This window comes from Cyanistes caeruleus, chromosome 3 (genome assembly GCF_971803275.1).
Source record: "Cyanistes caeruleus chromosome 3, bCyaCae1.hap1.1, whole genome shotgun sequence".
Taxonomy (NCBI): domain Eukaryota; kingdom Metazoa; phylum Chordata; class Aves; order Passeriformes; family Paridae; genus Cyanistes; species Cyanistes caeruleus.
Window position 1 is genome coordinate 85,001,629 of NC_141703.1, and position 21,196 is coordinate 85,022,824.

At 49.0% G+C, this 21,196-nt stretch overlaps 4 protein-coding genes across 11 annotated transcripts in view; all 4 read left to right on the forward strand.

The window, feature by feature from the left end:
- Positions 1–64: 64 nt before the first annotated feature.
- LOC147654296 (mid1-interacting protein 1A-like) lies at positions 65–1,454 on the forward strand. Of its 2 annotated transcripts, none has more exons than XM_086882331.1 (2): positions 65–797; positions 1,068–1,454. In XM_086882331.1, exon 1 carries the CDS (start codon positions 378–380, stop codon positions 777–779), a length of 402 nt encoding a protein of 133 aa, XP_086738457.1. In that variant the 5' UTR covers positions 65–377; the 3' UTR covers positions 780–797; positions 1,068–1,454. The 2 variants fall into 2 exon arrangements, with proteins under 2 accessions (XP_086738457.1, XP_086738458.1); XM_086882332.1 differs by having other exon boundaries at positions 327–797; positions 1,073–1,454.
- A 4,433-nt stretch (positions 1,455–5,887) lies between these two features.
- Positions 5,888–7,214, forward strand: LOC147654297 (mid1-interacting protein 1-B-like). Its single transcript, XM_086882370.1, has 2 exons — positions 5,888–6,350; positions 7,092–7,214. The coding sequence occupies exon 1, from the start codon at positions 5,939–5,941 to the stop codon at positions 6,326–6,328; it is 390 nt and encodes a 129-aa protein (XP_086738496.1). The 5' UTR covers positions 5,888–5,938; the 3' UTR covers positions 6,329–6,350; positions 7,092–7,214.
- Positions 7,215–10,440: 3,226 nt separating this feature from the next.
- Positions 10,441–16,533, forward strand: KCTD14 (potassium channel tetramerization domain containing 14). Of its 2 annotated transcripts, none has more exons than XM_023921941.2 (2): positions 10,441–12,105; positions 14,789–16,533. In XM_023921941.2, the coding sequence occupies exons 1-2, from the start codon at positions 12,037–12,039 to the stop codon at positions 15,458–15,460; spliced, it is 741 nt and encodes a 246-aa protein (XP_023777709.1). In that variant the 5' UTR covers positions 10,441–12,036; the 3' UTR covers positions 15,461–16,533. The 2 variants fall into 2 exon arrangements, with proteins under 2 accessions (XP_023777709.1, XP_023777715.1); XM_023921947.2 differs by having other exon boundaries at positions 10,441–12,096.
- A 681-nt stretch (positions 16,534–17,214) lies between these two features.
- Positions 17,215–21,196, forward strand: part of INTS4 (integrator complex subunit 4) — a 34,064-nt gene continuing 30,082 nt past the window's right edge. For 3 of the 6 annotated variants that reach the window (XR_015284893.1, XR_015284892.1, XM_086882336.1), the window contains exons 1-2: positions 17,215–18,361; positions 19,149–19,343. Coding sequence is in view for 2 of the 6 variants with exons in the window: in XM_086882336.1 (XP_086738462.1) it covers positions 18,170–18,361; positions 19,149–19,343 (387 nt within the window). In the remaining 4 variants the exon portion in view is untranslated. The remainder of the gene's footprint in view (positions 18,362–19,148; positions 19,344–21,196) is intronic. The other 3 variants (XR_015284895.1, XR_015284894.1, XM_086882337.1) reach the window with 2 other exon arrangements.

Genomic DNA, 21,196 nt, shown 5'->3' on the forward strand with positions numbered 1-21,196 from the left:
CAGAACTGAACATGCTGGGGGATTGAGATAATATAGGACAGGATGGGAGAGCCCCAGGGCACCTCTCCTCCATGCTACCCGCCGTAGTTCCTGGCACGGAGAACGCAGCGGGACCCCCGGCCAGCTCGGGCGAAGGCCACGGGGAGGCTGGGCCAGGGGAGGCTGCACAGAGCCAGGGACATGGCATGGCTGAGGCCCAGCTGGGCTGGAGCCAAGCCCGACCCCAAGGCCATCCGGCCCAGCCGGGGATGGCAGGGGAGGACAGCAGGGGAGGGACGTGCCCCGGCACTGCATAAAAAGCCCCAGCAGGGACAGAGAGCAGGGGACACTCTCAGAAGAGCCCAGAGCAGCACTGCCAGAGCTGTAGGAGAAGGGCCATGGAGCAGTACTTCTCAGCCACCCAGAAGATGGAGCAGGAGGTGATGTTCCCCAGCCTGCTCCGAGGGGTCTTCCCGCAGCAGGAGGGGGCAGCCCCGGCCGCGGAGAGCCGCACGGACCTCTACGAGCGCTACCAGCTCCTCAAGGCCATCAAGCCCATGGTGGAGAAAGGCCTGGCCTCTGCCGGTGACCAGAGCCCGACCGGTGCCGACACCGACATGGACACATCCTCGGACAGCAACGAGGCCGGGGACGCCCAGCTCGAGGAGCGCCTGTCCCACCACCTGACTGGCCTGCAGCAGGTCCTCACCCACCTCACCAGGGACACCAACGCCCTGACCCGGAGGTACAGCCAGATCCTGGAGCAGATCAACCTCAGCGAGGGCCAGCCCAGCTGGTGACCCTGTCCTGGCCACCAGGTAAGAGCTGGGGGGGTGCAGGTTCCAGGACAAGGGTTGTTCTCCCTGGAGAGGTGCCAACAGTGCGGGGCTGGGGACCTGCTGGGAAGGGCCTTGAAGTGGGGGCTGCCCCCTCAACCCGGGTGGATATGCCTCTCCGTGCTGGAGGAAGGAACCCATCCCATTGCTCTGTGCAGACACTGCAGGGGTTCAGAGTCTCCGGACTCAGGGTCAATGGACCGTGCGTCCCGCTGGGATGATCCTTGGAGTTAAGGAATGCTGCTGTTGCAGGACAGGTGCTGGTGTCAGGAAGCACAAGACGTCCCCACCGCTGACCATCGCAGGCTCTTCCCAGTCTCGCTCGCGTTCCCCACTCCGTGGCAGCTGATCTGATCTCCCGGCACTGGCACTGACACCGGAGAGGGTTGTGACCACTGGAGAACCGGGTGGTGCCTTATCCTCATAGGAAGAAGCATCCGGCTGTGCCGGGAGGTCCATTGGAAGAACTGCAGGCTCGTGCCCTCCTCTTTATTTTCAAAGAGGAGCACAAAGCTGGGGGTGTTGTGAGGTGACCCAGACCTCCAAGAATCCCTTGAGACTGCCAAGCCCTTTCCCAGCTGGTACCTGGACTCCAAGGGCATTTTCCCCTGTTTCTGCTAATAAAAGAATCCCTGTCAATCCATTGTCAGTCTCGTGCTTTCACCCATGGAGTGCCCCAGTGAGGGGCGGGGGGGACACTGCCTCAGGAGGGTGGGAACTTTGTGGGACAATGCTGGGAAATGGGAAAGGGACAAAGAATCTCAAAGTGACGAGCTTGCTTGGGTTGGAAGGGATCTTCAGAGAGCATCCAGAGCAATGCCCTGCTGTGTGTGGGGACACCTTGCACTAGACCAGGTAGCTCAGACCTGTGTCCGACCACTGAGTGCAAACTCACTGGGCAGCCGTTCCTTTGTGCCACCAGCCTCAGGCTGGAAAGTTTCTTGCTAATGTTGACAGCAACGCCACAAAAGCTGGTGCCTGATTTCTGTGTACAAAAAAGCGTGAATGTGCCCCACATTTGGCCCAGCCATGCAAGAGTGAGGGGCAACAGAGCTGTAGGTCTCAGCACCTCTGGAGAGTAGCCTCCCTCTCTCAAGACCCAGTCCCATGTCCAGACACGCCAGCTTTGGGATGCACTGGAGATTGCCATCTCCTCTCTCCTGATCAGGCCAATTCCCTCTGCAGCTGGGACCACTCTGGCTTTGGCTTGTCCTGCCCGAGCGTGGCCGCAGTGACAAGGTTTCCAGCCAGCTGTGGTTGAGTGAGCAGCTGAGGACACTGGCTGCTCTGGAGAAAGCAGCTGAAGCAAGACCCAGAGGTGCCCCACATCTGAAAGGTCCTGGTCAGCTTCAGGGGAGGCCGAGGACAGTTCTGAGGGGTTTGGGGCAATCAGAGTCAAGGGAGATGTTTTGGCAGGAGGTACTGGGGATGACATGGGGCCATTTGGAGATACATGAGGTGACGTTTCCCCGCTCCTGAGCCATGGCTTTGGATGGGCTCTCCGGGAGGATGGTGAGTTGTGGGGTAGGCTTGCCCAAACACCATTCCTGTGGCCAAAGAGACCCAAGGAGCTCATTGCACAAGCAGGCAGAAGTTTTGCTTCTCTGGGAAAGCAGCTGCCAATCTGAAGTCCCTCAAACTCAATTCCCTCTATCCAGAGCGAGGATTTCAGAGCTGGCCTGCTCTCTGTGTCCCTCCTCAGCCTGGGCAAAGTTGCAGCCTTGTCTCATCCAGAGGAAATGGAGCGTGCGGGCCATACTGGGAGAGACCTGGGCCATGCCCATTGCAGAGGCACCTCTGGCTGCGGCATCATGGAACTCTGCCTTTGGAGCTCTTCCCCCTCCATGCCGATTGCAGAGCCAGGTGTTGAACCACGAGGAATGGATGGAGACCGGTTCCCGGTGAGGAGAAGACCACGGAAGGGCTGATGTTCCTCTGGTGCTTTACCAGGCCGTAGCTCAAGGGTGGGATCTGTGTCCCCTGGAGAACGTGGCTGGCTGTGCTGGTTTAGGCTGTGATGATTTTCTTCACCGTGGCTGGTGTGGGGCTGTGTGTTCCATTTGTGCTGAACCTAATGTTGATAAGGCACAGACGTTTCTGCTGTTGCTGAGCAGGGCTCACACAGAGCCAAGGCCTTTGCTGCTTTCTGAACTGCCAGGCTGGTGAGGGGACTGGGGTGCCTGGGAACTTGGGAGGAGTCACTGGTGGGATACTTGATCCCAACTGGCCCGAGCGGTACTCCAGACCATATTACATCATGCTCAGTATAGAAAGTGGGAGGAAGAAGGAAGAAGTAGGAGACTTTTAGAGTGATGGCCTTTGACTTCCCAGGTCACCATTAACTGAGACGGAGCCCTGCAGTCCTGGGGATTGCTGAACACCCACCTGCCCATGGGAAGTGGCCAATGAATTCCTTGTTTTGCTCTGTTTGCATGCCTGGCTTTTGCTTTCCCTATGAAGGTGGTTTTATTTCAGCCCCTGTGTTTTCTAGCTCTTGCCCTTGGTTCTCTCTCTGATCCTGCTGGTGGGGCAGTGAGGGAGTGGCTGTGTGGGCCTTGGTGGCTGGCTGGGGTCAAACCCCGTCGGTGTGACAGTGAGGGACACCTGCAGCCACCTGTGGCTTTGGGCTGGGGCGGCGCTCAGCAGCTGGAGAGGCTCGTGGTGCCCCAGGGAAGTGTCACAGCAGGACACAGCGGGGGTGACGCACTGAGCACGGCTGTTGAATGTGACCAATGGGAGACGCAGGATGTCCCCAAAGGCCAGTGACCTGGGACAAGCTGCAAGGGCTTGCTGACGTGTTGTGGGCCGCTTGCATCCCCCCAGGACCCGCGGGTCTGTCTCTGAGAGCTGCTGTCCCTCCAGCTGGCTCGGAGCCCGGTGTGTCACAGGAACATTCTGCCTGCTCTGATTGCAGGGCATTGCATCACGCTGCCCCAGGGATGTGTCAAGCCCTGACGCTGCCCTGCTGCTGCCCACTGCTGCTGGCCACCGCTGATAAGAGGTTTCTGCACTGGTCCCAGTGGGATGTTGGCAGACAGGACAGATCAGGCATCTCCAGCGTGGCAGGGGGTGCTAGCTCTCTGCTGCCCTGGACAGGCTCCCAGAGCACCCACACTGTCGCCGGCCACCACGGTGAAAGGTCTTCTTCTTTCAGATGGTTGAATCAAATCAGGGCGGCAGCACTTCTTTTACATCTGTTTGGACATCATATCCATCAGAGAGCGCTGACCTGGCACAGGGCTCAGTGTCAGGAAGACAAGAGATAAAGCCCAGTTTTGGCCCCAAATATTGAATGAATAAGAAAATCCCAAATTCCCTTCTCTAACCCGTCTCAGACCCCCTAATCATACGTCCCCACCCCCAGCCATGGCGGGGGGCCTTCTAGTGTGCCTCCCTTCTCACAGGGCAGGTTCCCTGCCTTTGCACCCCTGCATTTCAATTTTTGGGGTGTTCTGGCCTTATCTGTACCCCTGCTTCTGTCTACCACCTTCCTGGGCAGTTTCTGGGGGAAGGCACCCCACAAATTCACACCCACCCACCCCTGGTCTGGCTCTGTGGTCAGGTAATTTGGCTGTGAGCCAGTGAGGTGTGCTCAGGGCAAAGACAGTGGTGGGAGGAAATCCTTCCCCTCTGCTCAGCCCTGATGATGCCTCATCTGGAGTGCTGTGTCCAGTTCTGGTTTTTCTGGTACAAGAGAGACATGACATACTGGAGAGAGTCCAGTAAATGTGCCATTAATGTGATAGAAGGGCAGGCATATCTTCCATATGAGGAAAGGCTAAGAGAGCTGGTAGTGTCCAGACTTGGAAAGAGAAGGCTGAGAACAATCTGGTCAGTGTTTTTAAAGATGTGATGGAGGTCAAGAGGTGATCCAGAATTTTCCCACTGGTGTTCAGTGACAAGACAGCAAAAAAAATGGCAGGCACAAAATGAAACACAAAACAAATCCCAACAAACAAAACAAATAAAAAAAATCCCATTATGATGGGATGAGAGAAAAACTATTCTTTTCCTAAAACTGAAGGTGCTCAAACACTCTCACAGGCTACCCAGAAAGGGGGTGGAATCTCCATCCTCAGAGATATCCAGTACCCATTGTCCCATTGTTGACCTTACTTGAGCAGTTGTTGAAACAGACTCTCTCCAGAGGGGCCTTCCAGCCTCTCCAGCACTGACTCTGTCTCTGCCCCTGCCTTCTGCCCCCTGTGCTGTCAGCCCAGGAGCTGCCAGCAGGCTGCTCACAGCACCTGACCAGGAGGATGCTCTGCCAGGCCTTGGTGGAGGTTGGAACCCTGGCAGCTGGAAAGCTGCTTTGAGCTGGGTCCCACAATCTCTGACTCCTGTCACTGCCCCTCCAAGGACCCTCCTTCAGACTTGGAATTTTCATGTTTCTCCTCAGGCTGACAACTTCTGACAACTAGTCACTGTTAAATCCTGCTGCTGGTCATATTACTCCTTTAATAAGCAGTCTGGGGCAAGCACCCTTCAGACAAGTATCACCTGTTCACTATCACCTTCTTTTAGCAGGGCTTGCTCTCTAGACCAGCTGCCCATAGTTGGACTGGATGAAATCCCCACACCAGCACAGAAGAAGGTGAGTTTTCAGGCAGAGCGCATGGGAAATTCACCCTCTCTGAATAAACCCACTTGTTCTCTTTCTCCACTCCTCAAAACTGCCCAGGTCAAGGCAGCTTTCCCATGGTGTTCTCTGCAACCTGTCTGCCCTGGAGGAAGGCGCTGGACTCACCATCCTGGGTCTCCAGCAGTGGTAAGGATGGTGGTGACAGGGCAGGATGGAAAAGTACCTGACAGACCCCAGGCACCTTCTCACCACCACACTCGGAACACGGGGATGCAGCAAGACCTCCGGCCAGCTTGGGCCAAGGTCACAGAGAGGCTCAGAAAAGATTGCACAGAGCCAGGGAAATGGCATGGCTGAGGCCCAGCTGGGCTGGAGCCAAGCCTGACCCCAAGGCCATCCGGCCCAACCGGGGCTGGCAGGGGAGGACAGCAGGGGAGGGACGTGCCCCGGCACTGCATAAAAAGCCCCAGCAGGGACAGAGAGCAGGGGACACTCTCAGAAGAGCCCAGAGCAGCACTGCCAGAGCTGTAGGAGAAGGGCCATGGAGCAGTACTTCTCAGCCACCCAGAAGATGGAGCAGGAGGTGATGTTCCCCAGCCTGCTCCGAGGGGTCTTCCCGCAGCAGGAGGGGGCAGCCCCAGATGCTGAGAGCCACACGGACCTCTACGAGCGCTACCAGCTCCTCAAGGCTATGAAGTCCATGGTGGAGAAAGGCCTGGCCTCTGCCGGTGACCAGAGCCCGACCAGTACTGACACAGACACAGCCTTGGATGAGGGTGCAGACAGCAATCTGGAAGAGCGCGTGTCCCATCACGTCAACGGATTGCAGCAAGTTCTGACAGACCTCACCAAAAACACCAAAGCCCTGACCCGGAGGTACAGCCAGATCCTGGAGCAGATCAACCTTAGTGAAGATCAGTCCAGCTCTTGAGCCTGCACTTCCCATCTCTGAGGTAAGAGCTTGGGGACACAGTGCCAAGGAAGAGCTGGCTGAGGGGTAACATACTTTGTCCTCATGCCCCATCAGCTGTGTGGTGTTATAATGTTTGCATCACACCCCCAAATCCCAGGAGTTCTGAGTCTGCACTCCATTGCTCAACAGAAACATCCTCCTGGATTTGTCTTTCTCAGTTGCCACTGGTGCAAGCTGTGTCAGTGAACAAAGGCAACTCCGTGAGCTCCACGCTGTCCCCAAGACTCCCCAGTCTGCAGCATAGGCAATGTCTTTCTGCTGCTAGCCAGACACAAAAGATCCCAGGGACAGGAGGGAAGAGTGGTTGAAATACCATGACTGGACTCCAGGAGCTGCCAGACACTGGTGCTCCAGTTATTTCTCTTTTTTTTCTCTGATGGAAAATGCAACAGTCATTTTTAGGGAGTAGTTTGGCACTTTCAGGTTTCCAAATATCTAACTTTGGCACACCACCTGCAAACAGCTCAGACACGTCAATCTTCCCGTAGCCTGAAAAGCAAGCCCATTCTCCATCCTGGTGGGACTTTGATCCCTGAGGCCCCTTGAGGAGACTTCCCCATGATCCATCAGAGATGGGGTTCACGGTCAATGTCCTTGTAGTGAAATAAAGGGATTAAAAAATGATGGCAGCAACAGAGGGCATTAACAGGACTTTACCCTTATTTAGGAAGATGCTCAGACAGAAGTGAGGACATCCTGACCATGTATGTCATCTCCACAGGGTCTGTTGTCCAAGTCCAGTGGCACTTCTCCTGCACCAAGTTCCACTGAGGAGTGTCCTTCTTGAGCAGCGCAGAGCTTGGCTGTCTGCCTGCTGGGTGCTGCCTGTACCATCTGACTCGTCCTGCAGCTGATGCTGCCAGCAAGCTTCCTGCTTCGTTTCACTCCTGTCTTAGGGGGATTTCAGCGGGGCAGAGATGAGTGGTTTGTGTAGTTGCTTTGTAGAAGGTGTCTGTAACTTTGAAGCGATGCTTTTTTCTGTGTGTGCCTAAACACCTCCAAACTGTTCTCTTTGGTAATGTAAATGAAATGCAAAGCCTTGTGCAGATGTGTCCTGTGTTTCCTACCAGCTGTCACTTCTGCAGTACTACTGTCCCCCAGCACGAGGGTGAAGGACCTTGGCCACCAAGGCCAGGCTTCAGTGCAAGGAGATGAGCTGGGTTTCTTCGCCAGGGCTTTGAAATTAATGTTCCCCCAGCTTTCTGTCTCTCCCACCTTGCAAAACCCCAGTGTAATCCTGCCACCATTCTGTGCTTGGTGCTGGATCCCAGCCTGCTCCTCAGCATCCTTCCTTCCCTCCCACAACATCTCCTTCTATTCTGGATTCCCAGCTTTTCAGCACCTTCACATCCATCCCTTGTTCTACACTCATCCAGCCCTCCATACCCAGCACCGCATCCTCTCCTGTGAACAACCTGTTGGAATCCTCACAAGCCCCAGCAAAATGGGGGTGGTCCTGCTACTCCCTGCTTGGCCATGACACACTCCAGAGCTGGGAACAGAGGAGGAGGTGGGGAAGCTCAGCTGGGGTAGGAAGATAGGACCTTGCTCACCTCTGCAAGCTGTGAGGAGACCAGAGGCAAAGCCCTCACTGGGTGGGTGGGCAGGAGCTGTAAGCCCTTGACAGGCAGGTTGGAGCCTTCAGGACAGGTTGGGTCCCACTTCCAAGTGACTCATTCCCTCCCAGACACACCACCCTTGGGAAGTCCTACTGAGCTGCTTACAAGAGGGAGGTGTCCCCTTCCCTGTTCGGGACATTTAAAAAAAACTCAGTGCTTCTTTGGCTGAACAAACTGATTCTCCATCCAATTTCCACTTTTGATTATAAAACTGGAGATCTCTGAGCATCTGTGGTGAGAGGAGGATTGTCACCATGCCCTGTGCTGCAGGCTCTGGTTGTGTTCATGTTGCTACAGGTGCTCTCTCAATCTGCTGCACCACAAAAGTGAAATACCATCCTTCAGATTAAAATCAGAGACTCATCAGCTCTAAAAGCCTCCATATAAAATGAACAGATGTTCTGCAGATGATATCCCTATTTCCTCTATTCCCCTCCAGGCAGCTCCATGCCTTGCTCACACATTCATGTGGACCCCTTTAGTGGGGTCCTGATTGCTCGGCAGCAATTGAAGATCCACAACACGGTGAAAGGAAGACAAGAGCAGGAACTTCCTGCCTTGCTTTTATTTCAGTGAAACTTTAATTGCACAGAAAATAAAAGAGAAAAAATGTTGTGCTGTTTAACAGTGGAATGTACTGTGGCAGCTCAGATCTCAGATACAAGCCTTCAGCCATGCATCCTGAGAAGGTGGGTGGAGCTGATAAATGGCTGGAAGGCACCAGTTAGGAATGCTGACAGTGTTTGCACAGCACATGGTGTTTGATTTAGGAGTGGTTCTTGAATTGCTGAGTCTCTTAAACAGAGGCTGCCAATTCAATATATTGAAATAGGAAATAAATATTTTATAAATACTTTTATGGGTAGTACTATTTTCCAAACCTATGCACAGTCACAGAATCATGAAGTGGTTTAGGTTGGAAGGAACCTTAAAGATCTCCTAGCTCCAAAACCCCCTGCCATGGGCAGGGATGCACCTACTGGATCAGTTTAATCAGGGCCCCATCCAGCCTAACCTTGAACACATCCAGGGGTGGGACAGCCATAACTTCTCCGGACAACCTGTGCCAATGCCTCATCACTCTGAGTAAATGTATGTACCAGAACAGAGATGCTGCAGCTCACTGTTATATGCATATTCATACAATTTTCAAAAAACCACATATTTATGCCCCACAAAGTCACTGTCAATTATTCTTCTTTAGTAAACCAACATTTATAAGCAGTCATATGATAATTCTTATTATTCATATTGTGGTTGCTCATCCAAGGTCCAGGCACAGGCTAATTCTTTCATAAATAAACAGGGAGACGACGGTCCCTGCCTGAAAGAGCTTACAGGTTTGGAAATATCCCTTTTACATCAAATAAAAACTATGGGCAGAGGAACCAGACCAGCATGTGCATCACACTGAAGGACCAGCCATGGTTGATGTAGCAGTAGAAGAGTTGTGGACATGAGCTGGCAACCATTCCTTTTGCTAAAGTGGTAAGGATTTCTGTCGTGGCATTGAAGGTTTGGCCTCAAATGCCATTAGCCACCCCTTGATTCTGATTCTCATCTGAAATCTCTCAGAAGTGCAAGGTAAACTTATCTACTGCCCTTCACCCTGCCCTAGTGCAAAGATCGTGTGAGCAGAGAGGTGATAGTCCATCCATCATTCCAGTTCTGCAGCTGCAGAAGGAAAAGCTACCACCACCAGTATCGAAGACATGGTGGATGTGAACTCTGTCAGCTATATCCAAGATATTATCTGAAACACCTGCATAAGCCAGCCCAAAGAATGGGATTTGCAGCACTTAGAGGACTGGAACATGCAGATCTTCCAGGTCTCCCTGTTTTCTAATAAGCATTAATCTTTTAAAATTTATTACAAGTCACAAAACCTGGGATCCCAAGCAGACCTCAGTGGTGCATCCAGCACTACCAATTCTGCTGGTTTGGCAAAGGGAAAATTCAAACATTTCTATTAAAAGCAGAAGAGATAACTCAGACAGAGGTTATCACTGAGGATCCTCTGAGGATTTCAGAGAACCAAAAGCAAAATGTAAGACAAGTTCAATGACAGGTTTACCCAAATGCACACAGCATTCAAGAGTCTGGGCCCAGCTTTGATGGAGGCTTTCATAAGGACAGGCTTCAAGGGAAGTGAATCAGTCTAACTGTTTTTCCCCTCTGTGCATCAAGCTCCTGCTCAGATCAATGCTGTCTTCTGAGAGGATAAGGATTCAGCAAAATCCCTGGAGTATTCAAAAGCAACAAAGCTGGTATCCATGAGCACAATGCGGAATTTGTGCAAATTATTTCCTTATATACTGTGCTGTCAATTTTCATCGTTAATATCTCCCCCAGGGAGATTTTTAGGAAGTGCTATATTTGTCTGAGATTTTTTCTTTGGTTGCTGGTACAGAGAAGCAACTTGAAACAAAGGAGAGTGAGGCAAGGTTGGTAGAAGGGATAACATCTTTTATTAGACCAAGAGAAACTGGAAAAAAAAAAAAGGAAAAAAAACCCAAACAAGCTGAAGGAGAATCTGACAGACATGGGAATGCCTTGTGTGCCCTAAAACATGGATAGTTTTATCCATCTGTATCAGCTGATCTAATAAAATATATTGTCTCTCATTACAAACATTAAGTTACATCTCTGGACAATCATGCCCATGGAAATTTTGCCACCATAATGAAGCAAAGACACATAAGTGATGAGTGGCCTGTGGACAGATTTGAAAGCAACAATGCACTTTGAATCACCTAGAATGAAATAAAGGAGACCCTGCAGGACTGTGGTTTGGTTCTGGAGAGGTTATTTAGGCTAGCTCTGATGCAATACTCTGCATTTAATAAATTAACACAGACAGTCATCATAGAATCACATAGAATGGTTTGGACTGGGAAGGAACCTCAAAGATTACCTAATTGTAAGCTCCCCTCCATCATGAGGAGGGACACCTTCCACTAGACCAGGTTGCTCAAAGCCCCATCAAACCAGACCTTGAACACTTCCAGGAATGGGGCATCCACAGCTTTCTCAACCTGTGCCAGTGTTTCATCACTCTCACAGTAAAGAATTTCTTCCTTATATTTAATCTAAATCTCTCCTCTCTTATATTTAAGCTGTTCCTCCTTGTGCTGTCACTATGTGCTCAGGCAAAAATTCACTCTCCCTTTTTTATAAGCCCCCCTTTAAGTACTTTCAAGTTCACCTTCACTTCATCCTTGTGTTTTGATTTTGTGATAGTCTTACAACCACTAAACCTGTGGTGCTGTCCACATTCTATATTTGGTGGATACAGGATATTAGAAAACAATGTCATGCAAAGATAATAATCAAATATTTATGGCCAGTCGAAAAGAAGAGTTCATGCTCAAGCAGAGATTCAGGTTTGGTTTTATTTACCTTGCACAAGTTATTCAGTGCCCAGAGACTGTATGGGTGAGGAAGAAAATGTCACCACCACGGACAGGTTGTAGACATCCTGCAGATCTATCATCAGTGTGAGTGACAAATAGGATCAATGAAATTGTTTGGGACAAACTGTGCTTTAAAGCAACAGTGTACAGAGGCCAAAAAGCCGTGAAAATATTTGCTGGTTTTGATACAATCACTTGTCAAGGCCGAGGTGGGCACACAGGCACACCTCATGGGGCTCTTCAGAGGTGCCCTGGGCACTGGGCCTCCCTTGAAGGGATTATTGAGCCCTTAGTCACCACTCAGACAGCCAGGCACGAGGTGTGTGCTGGCAGCCAGCCTGAGTCCACCCTTCACCTTGCTGGTTGCCAGAAAACTAATGAGCAAATACTTCCGCTTTCAGGCTGTGCCCTCCCCTCTCCCTACACCTGCAACTAGAACCAGGGCTCTGCCTGGGACAAACTGGAGCCTCCACACCAGCAGCTGGGCTGGGAGCAGGGGAAAGCTGACCCAACAAAGACAGATCAAGTGAGAGAGGACTGGAACACAGGTGGGAGCCATCCTGCGTGTGCAGTAGGACACTAGCACTGAGCAGCAGGTTTTCCCAAACAGCTGAGTCCTCAGCTCCTGGGGAAGATGAGTATTTCGTCAGAGCACAAGCCCCTTGGGAAGCAGGTCACCAGCAGCCTGCATACGGTGAGTAAGGTATGTTCTCAAGGGAACAATTCCCTTATGTGGGATCAGAGCACCTCTGTTGGGCTACACTTGACTGGGGTTTTTTTTTCCCCCCATATGCTAATCTGAAGATACCAGGCCTCACCAAATATATCCCTAAGAAGAAGATTCTAGTTAAAAAGCTGTGTCTGACTCTGGCCTGTTTGCATCTGCTGTGTTTCAGGAGGGCCAGATCTCTCACATGTAAGATCTGACAACAGCAAATAACCAGAGTGGTTCTTTTCCTTCGGCAAGAAATGGAATTCAGTTAATACGAACTTTAATTGGTCAGATCCCTAAATAAAAGCCTGTTGTCGGTTTTGGGGGTTTACAACAAGTCTTATGAGTCTCTAATGATACCAAAATTGCCCTGTGTTGTTGACATCAGATGGGAACAGTAGTTTTTCTAGCTATAAGGAAAATTAATGGCAGTCTCAGACCAGCAGCATGTTACAAGGCAGAAATCAGTGATGAGATTATTTCTTTTTACTTTCCTCTGCTCTCAGTCTATTGCTAATCAATTTGTCCTCTTGGCTAAAGCTGAACAATCTCTTCTCCAGACCTCTCTGTATTAAGAAACCCAACCTTCCTACACTGCACTTTTCACATGTTAGTTGCAAAATGCTTCCCTATGGAAGTAACTGGTTTACAGATTAGTAAACTGGGGCACAAATAGATGGAACTTTCCTGAGTGTCACTTTACTGGCTAATTACAGGACTGGGAATCAGCTGGTGCCAGTACTTCCAGTCCACTGCGAACCAGTTTGATGACAGGCTAAAACCATTAATCAAGATGCAAGAACTTGAAGTTAGTTGGGCTACTGTATTAAGGAATAACATGTTATCCATTTGTACTAATGACGAGCAGCATGAAACATCTGACCTGCCATCTGAAAAAGGAGCAAAGACTCAAAAGCCCGAGACTCTCTTCACAAATGATCCCTGGTGGGGAGTGCTGTTGGTATCTCTTGGTCTAACGGCAGATCTCCCAGGGAGAGAGCTGACTACAGAGACAGCTTTGGGCTGTGTTTTTCAGTGGGTGGAAATCACAAGATAGTCTCAGACAGAATAGTGCTTCTTGAGTCTTCTTGACCCAAGTGAAAATAATTTATTACTCTTGAGATGAAACTACCCACACTAGTGCAAACCAATATTCCATCAGGGTTCTTGGCTTGAATCTTCTGTTGCTTCCCTGGCTTGCTTAGGGTGTGAGCAAATTTCTGCTAAATCTGATAGCTAGCTCCTGCTTAAAGGGAAGGTCTCTCCCTACACCAGGCTGTCTGTTCCTAGTCTCATCCTTTTGTCAGCTCTGTGCTTGTTAAATCCTCTGTCAGCCAATCCAGCTCACTAAGATGAAAAGAGAAGCAGAGCTGGCATGAGGTGAGCAAGAGATCACATAGGTAGGTACAAGAACAGGACGGGGAGCGGGCACGGGAGCCCCCCCCTTCTCTTGGTGTGCTCTGCAAGATCAGCTCACGTCATCCCATGGGTCTGTACCCATGTGATCCAGCTAAGCACTTAAGTACACACTTCACCTGAGACATGTGACCAGCAGCATTGAGGCAGCTCCTTTCTGGATCAGATCCAATAAAATGCAGGTGAGCTCCTGGAAAATAGGGTTGGTATTGATTCACATCTTCCCAATGGCAGGTGTGGCCCTGGCCTAGCTTGTGACTTGCATTACAGTAGCGCTGGCAGGAGGGAAAAGAACTGTCTTCTTTCTTCCCTTTTCTGTTCATCTGCTGAGTACTACGTAAAATGACCAAGTGCAAAGGGAAGCTAGTAAATTTTTTCAGGATTAAACATACAGGAAGGTCAATTTAAAAAGTCCAGCTTTCCAGATATTCAGGCCTCCTCCAATTCAGATAATGGTGTTAATACAGAGGGTTAAAAAAATGCAAATAACCCCACAATCTTTACATTTTTCCCTCTTAAGTCCATGTCAGTTGCATGAAATATTTCCTTTACTTCCTAACTAAAGCCATCATACATTTCTAGGTGCTTTGCTAAACAGCTTCTGTCCTGCACTTCTGACATGATGGATTTTTGTGTCTTACTTCAGTGTTTGTAGCTGAACCCCCAGATCAGTGGAAGCCAATTCTACCTATTTATAAAGCTTAAAGAGCTTTGCTTTCTCATTTGAAGAGAAAAGAACAGTTCAGGTGATGAAAATGGATTGGCACAGCTTTGGGCTCTATCTTTGTCCCTCTGCACATGGGATGGGTGAGAACTCACATACTGCTCTTGCTGTAGGTGGCCCACAAGGGACAGTGCTTGTGAGCGATTTAGGAGATCAGTGTTGGATCCTGTAGTCACTCACTGCTTCCCTGTGAGTAGGGAAGGGTACTTCTTTTCCCTCTTTCCCACTGGGAAAATGACACTTTTCTATGCCCCGGGGATGAGGTGATGACTTAGCCATTTAGAAATGTCCAAGTCTCTGCTGCTGTGCTTGTGAGAGCTGTATAAGCATCCTTCATCTGCTTTTTGCAATAAATCAGGTGGAGGTTCCCATCTGACGCCCACAAAATGGGAGCTCATACTTCACGCCATAATTCCATACTCCATCCACAATCATCTGGCTTTTCTTTGACACTTCCATGTTGGTGACCTCAGACTGAAAATGCACATGGCTTTTTGTCACCTTTTTTTTTTTTTTTTTTTTTTTTTTTTTAAGTTGTCACCAATTGTGGAGTTAAATGTTGGTGGGGAGATGTACACAACAACGCTGAGCACCTTGAAGAAACACCCTGGCTCCAAGCTGGCAGAGATGTTCACTGGCCAGCCCAAACTCAGGACTGACTCTGAAGGGAGGTTCTTCATTGACAGGCCAGGTACCTACTTCAAATACATCTTGGAGTACCTGCGCAGTAATCAAGTACCCACCCAGTGCATCCAAGATGTCTACAAGGAGGCATTGTTCTATGACATAGAGCCTTTGATCAAGCAGCTTGAGGACTCCCCACAGATCTTTGGGGAGCTCGTGGCAAGGAGGCAGTTTCTGGCTCGTGTGCCCAACTACAGCGAGAACATCGAGCTGATGATCCGCATCGCGAGGGCAGAAGCGGTTGCATCCCGACAGTCCGGCGTCATCGTATGTGTGGTCAGAACTGAGGAGGATGCAGCCAGGTGTCAGGATGCCTTGAACAGTTTGGACATGGATAAAAAATCCGTGGTGAAGTTTGGCCCCTGGAAGGCTGTGCCAAGTATTTCTGATCTGCTGGACTGCATTCAAATGGATGTAGAAGCCAAAGGGTATAAAATATCTTTTCAGCCCCATGTTGCTGAAAAAGGTTTTCGTTTCAAATCGCATGACTTCTTCTACAAGTTCCTGTTCACCTGGTGGTAGCAAAGTGCCACCATTGATAGGGAACATTAGAAAGCAATTACTGGAACAAATTAACCTGGACTGTGGAGACTAAACTGTGGGTTACCAGAGGGACAGGAAGAAATGCACAGGCCAAGGAAAGGATCTCGTTTGGCTATCTGCCATATCAAAGAGCACTTAACAGCCACTTTACTTGGGCTTTAGGGGATTTAAAAGGCTCCAGAAAAAGGAGGAATTTTACTCCTCAGTGTTGCTTACTATTCATTCACTTCAAAGAGATGGATCTGTGGATTGAGCCAACTTCACTCAACCTAAGGGAAATGAATAATCCCAAATACGTTTCATGGACATGTCGAGTTGCTCTCTTAGTGTAAATGGGAACAGGCCACATACATGCAAATCCTGACTGAAACAGTGACATTACCACATACTCAAATTAAATTTAGTTTCTTGATGGGAAGGCAAAAGCTATTCTTCTCCCTCCTTTCTACACTAGAATCTGGGTTAAAAAGGAAGGATTCAGTGTCTTATGATCTCCTCTTATTCCTCCAGCCTACTCTCTAGTCAATGTATTTATTACCATTATTTATTATTTGTTCTGAAGACAGAGAACCTCAGCTACTGTCCAGGATCAACAAAAGGCCAAAATACCATAACAGATGTGAGGAGTTTATAATCTAAGGACACACACTCCTCTTTCAGACCACATGATCTTAATCTCTTTCTTATGGGACTTGTTATTATGATGTTGCTATTTCTAACTGCATAAGCTCCTAGAAGAATTGGGAAAACCTGCCATGATTTGGTGGGAAGGAAGTGGTACTAAATCAACAGCCTGCAAATTCTCTTTTACAGAACACAAGTTGCATTCTACAATGTGTTTTAAAAAAATCTTAGAATTCGGAAGTTTATTTTTATACTGGAGATGGCTTGGGTTTTAATCACTCTGAGAATCATAATGGCTGATTTGATAAAGATCATATTTCCTTTACTTCTCAGAAGATGGATTTCTTCCAGTCAAGGACAATAATCATAGAACCATAGAATGGTCCTTGGGATTTCAAATAAATAACTTTTAAAGTTTTTTTGAATGATGCAGAAGTGCTTTATTTACTGCCATTTCCCCCTCTAGATCCCCAAATGCTAAAGACCTGAAGTTTTGTCTTTAGGGTAACAGATTTGAATCACTCCTAATGAAGCTGTGTTTCAGACGTTTCAGCATGGACCTTTGCCAGTGACAGTCGTCACTCCAACAACCGCAGGGCAGTTCTGCTGTGGGTGTGAAGGGACTCTGAGATGTCCCACATGCATAACCTTGGTAAGAATGGACACAGTCAGTGTCTGACAGGAAAAAAGGGTTTAGGAAATAGGCTCTTTTGATCATAACCACGTGGCTGGTGGTGCTCAGCCTGGAAGAAGAGAGATTGAGGAGGTCTCCCAACAGACAAATGTTGCTTTAAAGAGATCTGTTACACTTTGTACATACTAAGGCTGGGGAAGCTGGCTTAAGTCACAACAACAGAGATGAAAATTAGATATTAGGAGAAAACAACCTCAGTATAGAATAGTTAAAGCCTCACATCAACCAACCTGCTAAGTCTATCGGATTGCTGCCATGAGAAAGTTTGACACACGCTTCAATCCTGTGTTCAGTTTGGGGCCCCTCACTCCAAGAAGGACATTGAGGTGCTGGAGTGTGTCCAGAGAAGGGCAGTGGAGCTGGGGAGGGGTCTGGAGCGCGAGTCTGATGAGAAGTGGCTGAGGGAGCTGGGGGTGTTTAGCCTGGAGAAAAGGAGGCTCAGGGAGGGCCTTATTGCTCTCTACAAGTGCCTGGAAGGAGATTGTAGCTGGGTGAGTGACAGGACAAGAGAAATGGCCTCAAGTTGTGCCAGGAAAATAATCAGGAAAAATTTATTCACTGAAAGGGTGGTCAGACATTGGAGCAGGCTGTCCAAGGAATTGGTCAAGTCACCATCCCTGGAAGTTCTCAAAAAATGTGTGGATGTGGCACTTGGGGACGGAGTTTAGTGCTGGGCTTGGCAGTGCTGGGTTAATGGTTGAACTCAATGATCCTAGAAATTTTTTCTGACTTTTATGATTGTATAATTCTGATGGAAATAAATTTTCTAATTATTTTTAATTAACTGAGTTAATTAATCATAAGCAGTATATTATTCATTAGCACTGTATTAGTCTTAAGTCACTTTTAGCCAGCATGCAGACAAGTTTCTTTACACAAACTGTTATTGTTAGATTGGGAAAATCACTGAAACTTTCAGTTTTGCTAAACTAACCCTGATATGCTTTGATGAACAAAACCTTCGAGAGAGAGATGTATTTCTGGACACAAAATTTGCAGAATTTATAGACTACAAGGGCATTTTGCAGAAACCAGAAGATAACAAGAGACTGTCAAAGACTCTGTATTGTATGTGCTGCAAAACTCCCTACCTGGAAAAAAGATAACAAAAAGACTGAGAAATGTGGACTGATTAACATGAGAAGCAAGAATAAATAAACAGTAGGTGACAGAATACGAATTAATGAAGATAATGATATCATTTTTAATGAACATTCATTTCTCTGTTTGCTAAAAAAGTAGAAACAGGTAGGAAAGGCGGCTTAAAATCGAATGCTTGTGAAACCTTTGTGGGGAAGCAGGGCGGGGCAGAGGCCCTGCGGCCCGCTGGCCGGGTGTCTGGCTGCGGGGCGGACCGAGCCGCGGCCGCCATGTTGGGCCCGCGTCCCCATGGCAACGGGAGGCCGCCGGACCATCGAGTGCGGCCTCCGGGCGGAAAGAGAGGCCGCGCCCCTGGCCCCTCCCTGCGGCAGCTCTATGGCTCCTCTTCCGGGTCGCGGTGCGGCGTCATGGCGGCGCACCTGAAGAAGCGGGTGTATGAGGAGTTCACCAAAGTGGTCCAGGTAACACGTCCTCCCCGGGCCAGGATGGACGGCTCTGGGCTCTTCCGTTAGGCGGGAGGCGGAGCTGTGGGGAAACACGCCGGCCGAGCCTGGGAGCGCCGCCCGCCCGCCGGGCGTCGGGGCTGGGGCGGTCCCTGCGGGGTTGCGGAAGAGCGGGACGGGTCGTTCCCGAGTTTAAGAATGATGGAGCTGCCGGAGGGGAGAGGTTTGAGGGAAGATGTTCCCCTCAGGGTGGCGCGGGAGAGAGGTTGTGGAGTCTCCCTCACTAGAGATGCTCAAGAACCGTCTGGACGCAGTCCTGTGCAGAGTGCTCTGAGATGACCCTACTTGGGAGGGAGGCTGGACGAGATGACACACTGTGGCCCCTTCCAACCAGACCCATTGTGTTGATTTATTAACCTGAGTAGGGCCGGGACTGCTGCGAGGAAGATGCAGCATCCCCCAGCCCGGGACTGGGAAAAGAACAATCGTGAGTTTTTGGGCTGCTCCAGGCCGGTGGGAGTGAGAGAAGTCGTGTTTGCCCAGGGTTAGTTTTTCGGTGTTAGAAGCAGCAGGATTTGACCCAGTCTAGCGTGGGGAGAGGCCATGTTTCAGGGAGGTAGGGACTACTTGGGCAGGACAGTAACAGCCACAGTGGTCTGAGGATGTGTTTCTTCCTGAAACAGATGAAGGAGAGGCTAGTGACTGCCGTGAGATGTGGGACCTTCCTTAGGCCTCCACATACTCAGTCTGGGAAGGAGTGGGTCTGGATAGGCTGTGTTTCTGAGCCGTGTCCCTTTGCCCACAGCAGCAGCATGAGGACCTGTCCTCTAAGAAGCTGCGGCTGACCAAGCCCAGCAAGTCGGCAGCGCTCCATGTGGACCTGTGCAAAGCCACCTCGCCTGCAGATGCCTTGCAGTACCTGCTCCAGTTTGCCAGGAAGCCCGTGGAAGTGGAGAGCGTGGAAGGAGTTGTCAGGATCCTGCTGGAGCATTATTACAAGGTGGTGAAGCTGGGAGCCAAACATGCTTGCTCCTTTTGCTGCTGTTTGCTTGGTGTGGGATGTTGAACAGGGGCTCACAGGCTCCTGTGTTGCTGACTCAGTTGCCAACAGCCTGGGCTGAGAGTGAATAGCTGTAGCCCTTGACCCAGGTGATTTCTGACTGTGTTATTTGGCACCTGTACTGGTGGTTTCAGGAGCCTGTGACAAGGGTGTGGCAGTGTTATCCCTGCACATGCCCTGCGTGGAGGTTAACTTGGCAAGGGACAAAAGACATGTCAAGTTCTTCATGGAGCTTGGCTGTCCAGAGGTGTTTCAGCTTTATCTAACTCTTTCCTGAATGATGTGTGTTTACCTTGTTCTTAATTTTCTCTAGAAGTGGAGAAAACTTTTAACTATTGCTTATGAGGTAAAAACCAGCATTTTTAAAATCACAGAATCATGGAATGGTTTGGGTTGGAAGGGACATTACAGATAATCCATTCTAACCCCACTGCTAAGGCAGGGACACTTTCTGCTAAACCAGGTTGCCCAGAGTTCCATCCAGCCTGGCCTTGAACTCTTTGTGGGATGAGGCCATTTCCCTGGGCAGCCTCCTCTGGGCCAGTACCTTACCACCCTCTCAGTAAAGAATTTTTCCCTAATATCAAATCTACAAAAAAAACTGTCAGGGGTCAGTCTCTTCTACAGTTAGCAAGCAGTAGAACAAGGAAATGGCCTCAAGCTGCTCCAAGGAGGTTTAGATTGGATATTTGGAAAAACTTCCACACTGAAAAGATTATCAAGCACTGGAACAAGCTGCCCAAGGCAATGGTTGAGTCTCCATCCCTGAAGGTATTGTGTAGATGTGGCATTTGGGGACATTGTTTAGTGGTAGACTTGTCAGTGCTGGGTTAAGGGTTGGACTTGATGATTTTAGAGGTCTTTTGCAACATAAATGATTCTCTGATTCCATGAAATAGAGTTCCTAGTCAAATAACACAGATTGTTTTTGCTGGAAGTTTGTTTTGTAGCCTGTATTAGAAGAGAGACTCATGAACCTGCGGATGAGATCACAGGGGCAAGAGCAGAGCCTGGTACAGAATCCAGCTTTTAAAAATACTGCTTTCAAAACTACCGTAGCTGACATTATTTTACTTACAAACAAAATTTTTAAAGGAACTTGTTTCTTAGTACTCCATAACACTTGCACTTTTCCTGATCATTCAGAAATCTGACCGTGAAAGCTGTAACTGCAGTGGAAGTTATGTGATGATTTATTTGTTTGTAGTGTCGTTGTTTTGTTTAAGATGGTCCTGTAGCCTCCTTCATCCCTATATGTCATCAGTCCCCATACAGTCCTAATGACAGGATCTATCCATTGTTCAAACACATAACTTCAACCCTAAGATAAAAAATGCTTCTCAGTTGAATTGAGAAAGTGACTGCTCCCTTGGGTGTCACATTTGTCACTTGGAGGTAGTGTGTGGCAGTGAAGTCTCTCTTAAACACTTGAAAGCTATAACAGTTGTAACTGTAAAATTTCTTGTTGAAAGATAGGATATTTGTTATTGTAATATTTCTGCACCTCTCTCTTCAGTGTTGCACAAATGCTTGGTAAGATCCAGGTATGACATCCAGGTGACTTTTTGCCTTTCTGCTCTGCATTGGATATCCTTGGCAATACAATGAAAGAGGGACCGTCCAGATATGACCAGAAGTCTTGTGTGCATGAGTCTGTAGAAGCCTCAAAATAAATCTTTAAAATGCATGACCTTTTGAACTCAATTTTAAAGGAATATTAACTGATGAGGCTTACTTCTGTAATTATCACCTGTGACAGCATTTGCTGTTTCTTAAATGAGTAGATGTATGTA

Excerpts from the sequence above, each read along its gene's own strand:
- LOC147654297 (XM_086882370.1), top strand. The coding sequence starts at position 5,939 with ATGGAGCAGTACTTCTCAGCCACCCAGAAGATGGAGCAGGAGGTGATG.
- KCTD14 (XM_023921941.2), top strand. The coding sequence starts at position 12,037 with ATGAGTATTTCGTCAGAGCACAAGCCCCTTGGGAAGCAGGTCACCAGC. Across the intron at positions 12,106-14,788 it reads GCCTGCATACGGTGAGTAAG|TTGTCACCAATTGTGGAGTT; the intron begins GTATGTTCTCAA and ends TTTTTTTTTAAG.
- LOC147654296 (XM_086882331.1), top strand. The coding sequence starts at position 378 with ATGGAGCAGTACTTCTCAGCCACCCAGAAGATGGAGCAGGAGGTGATG.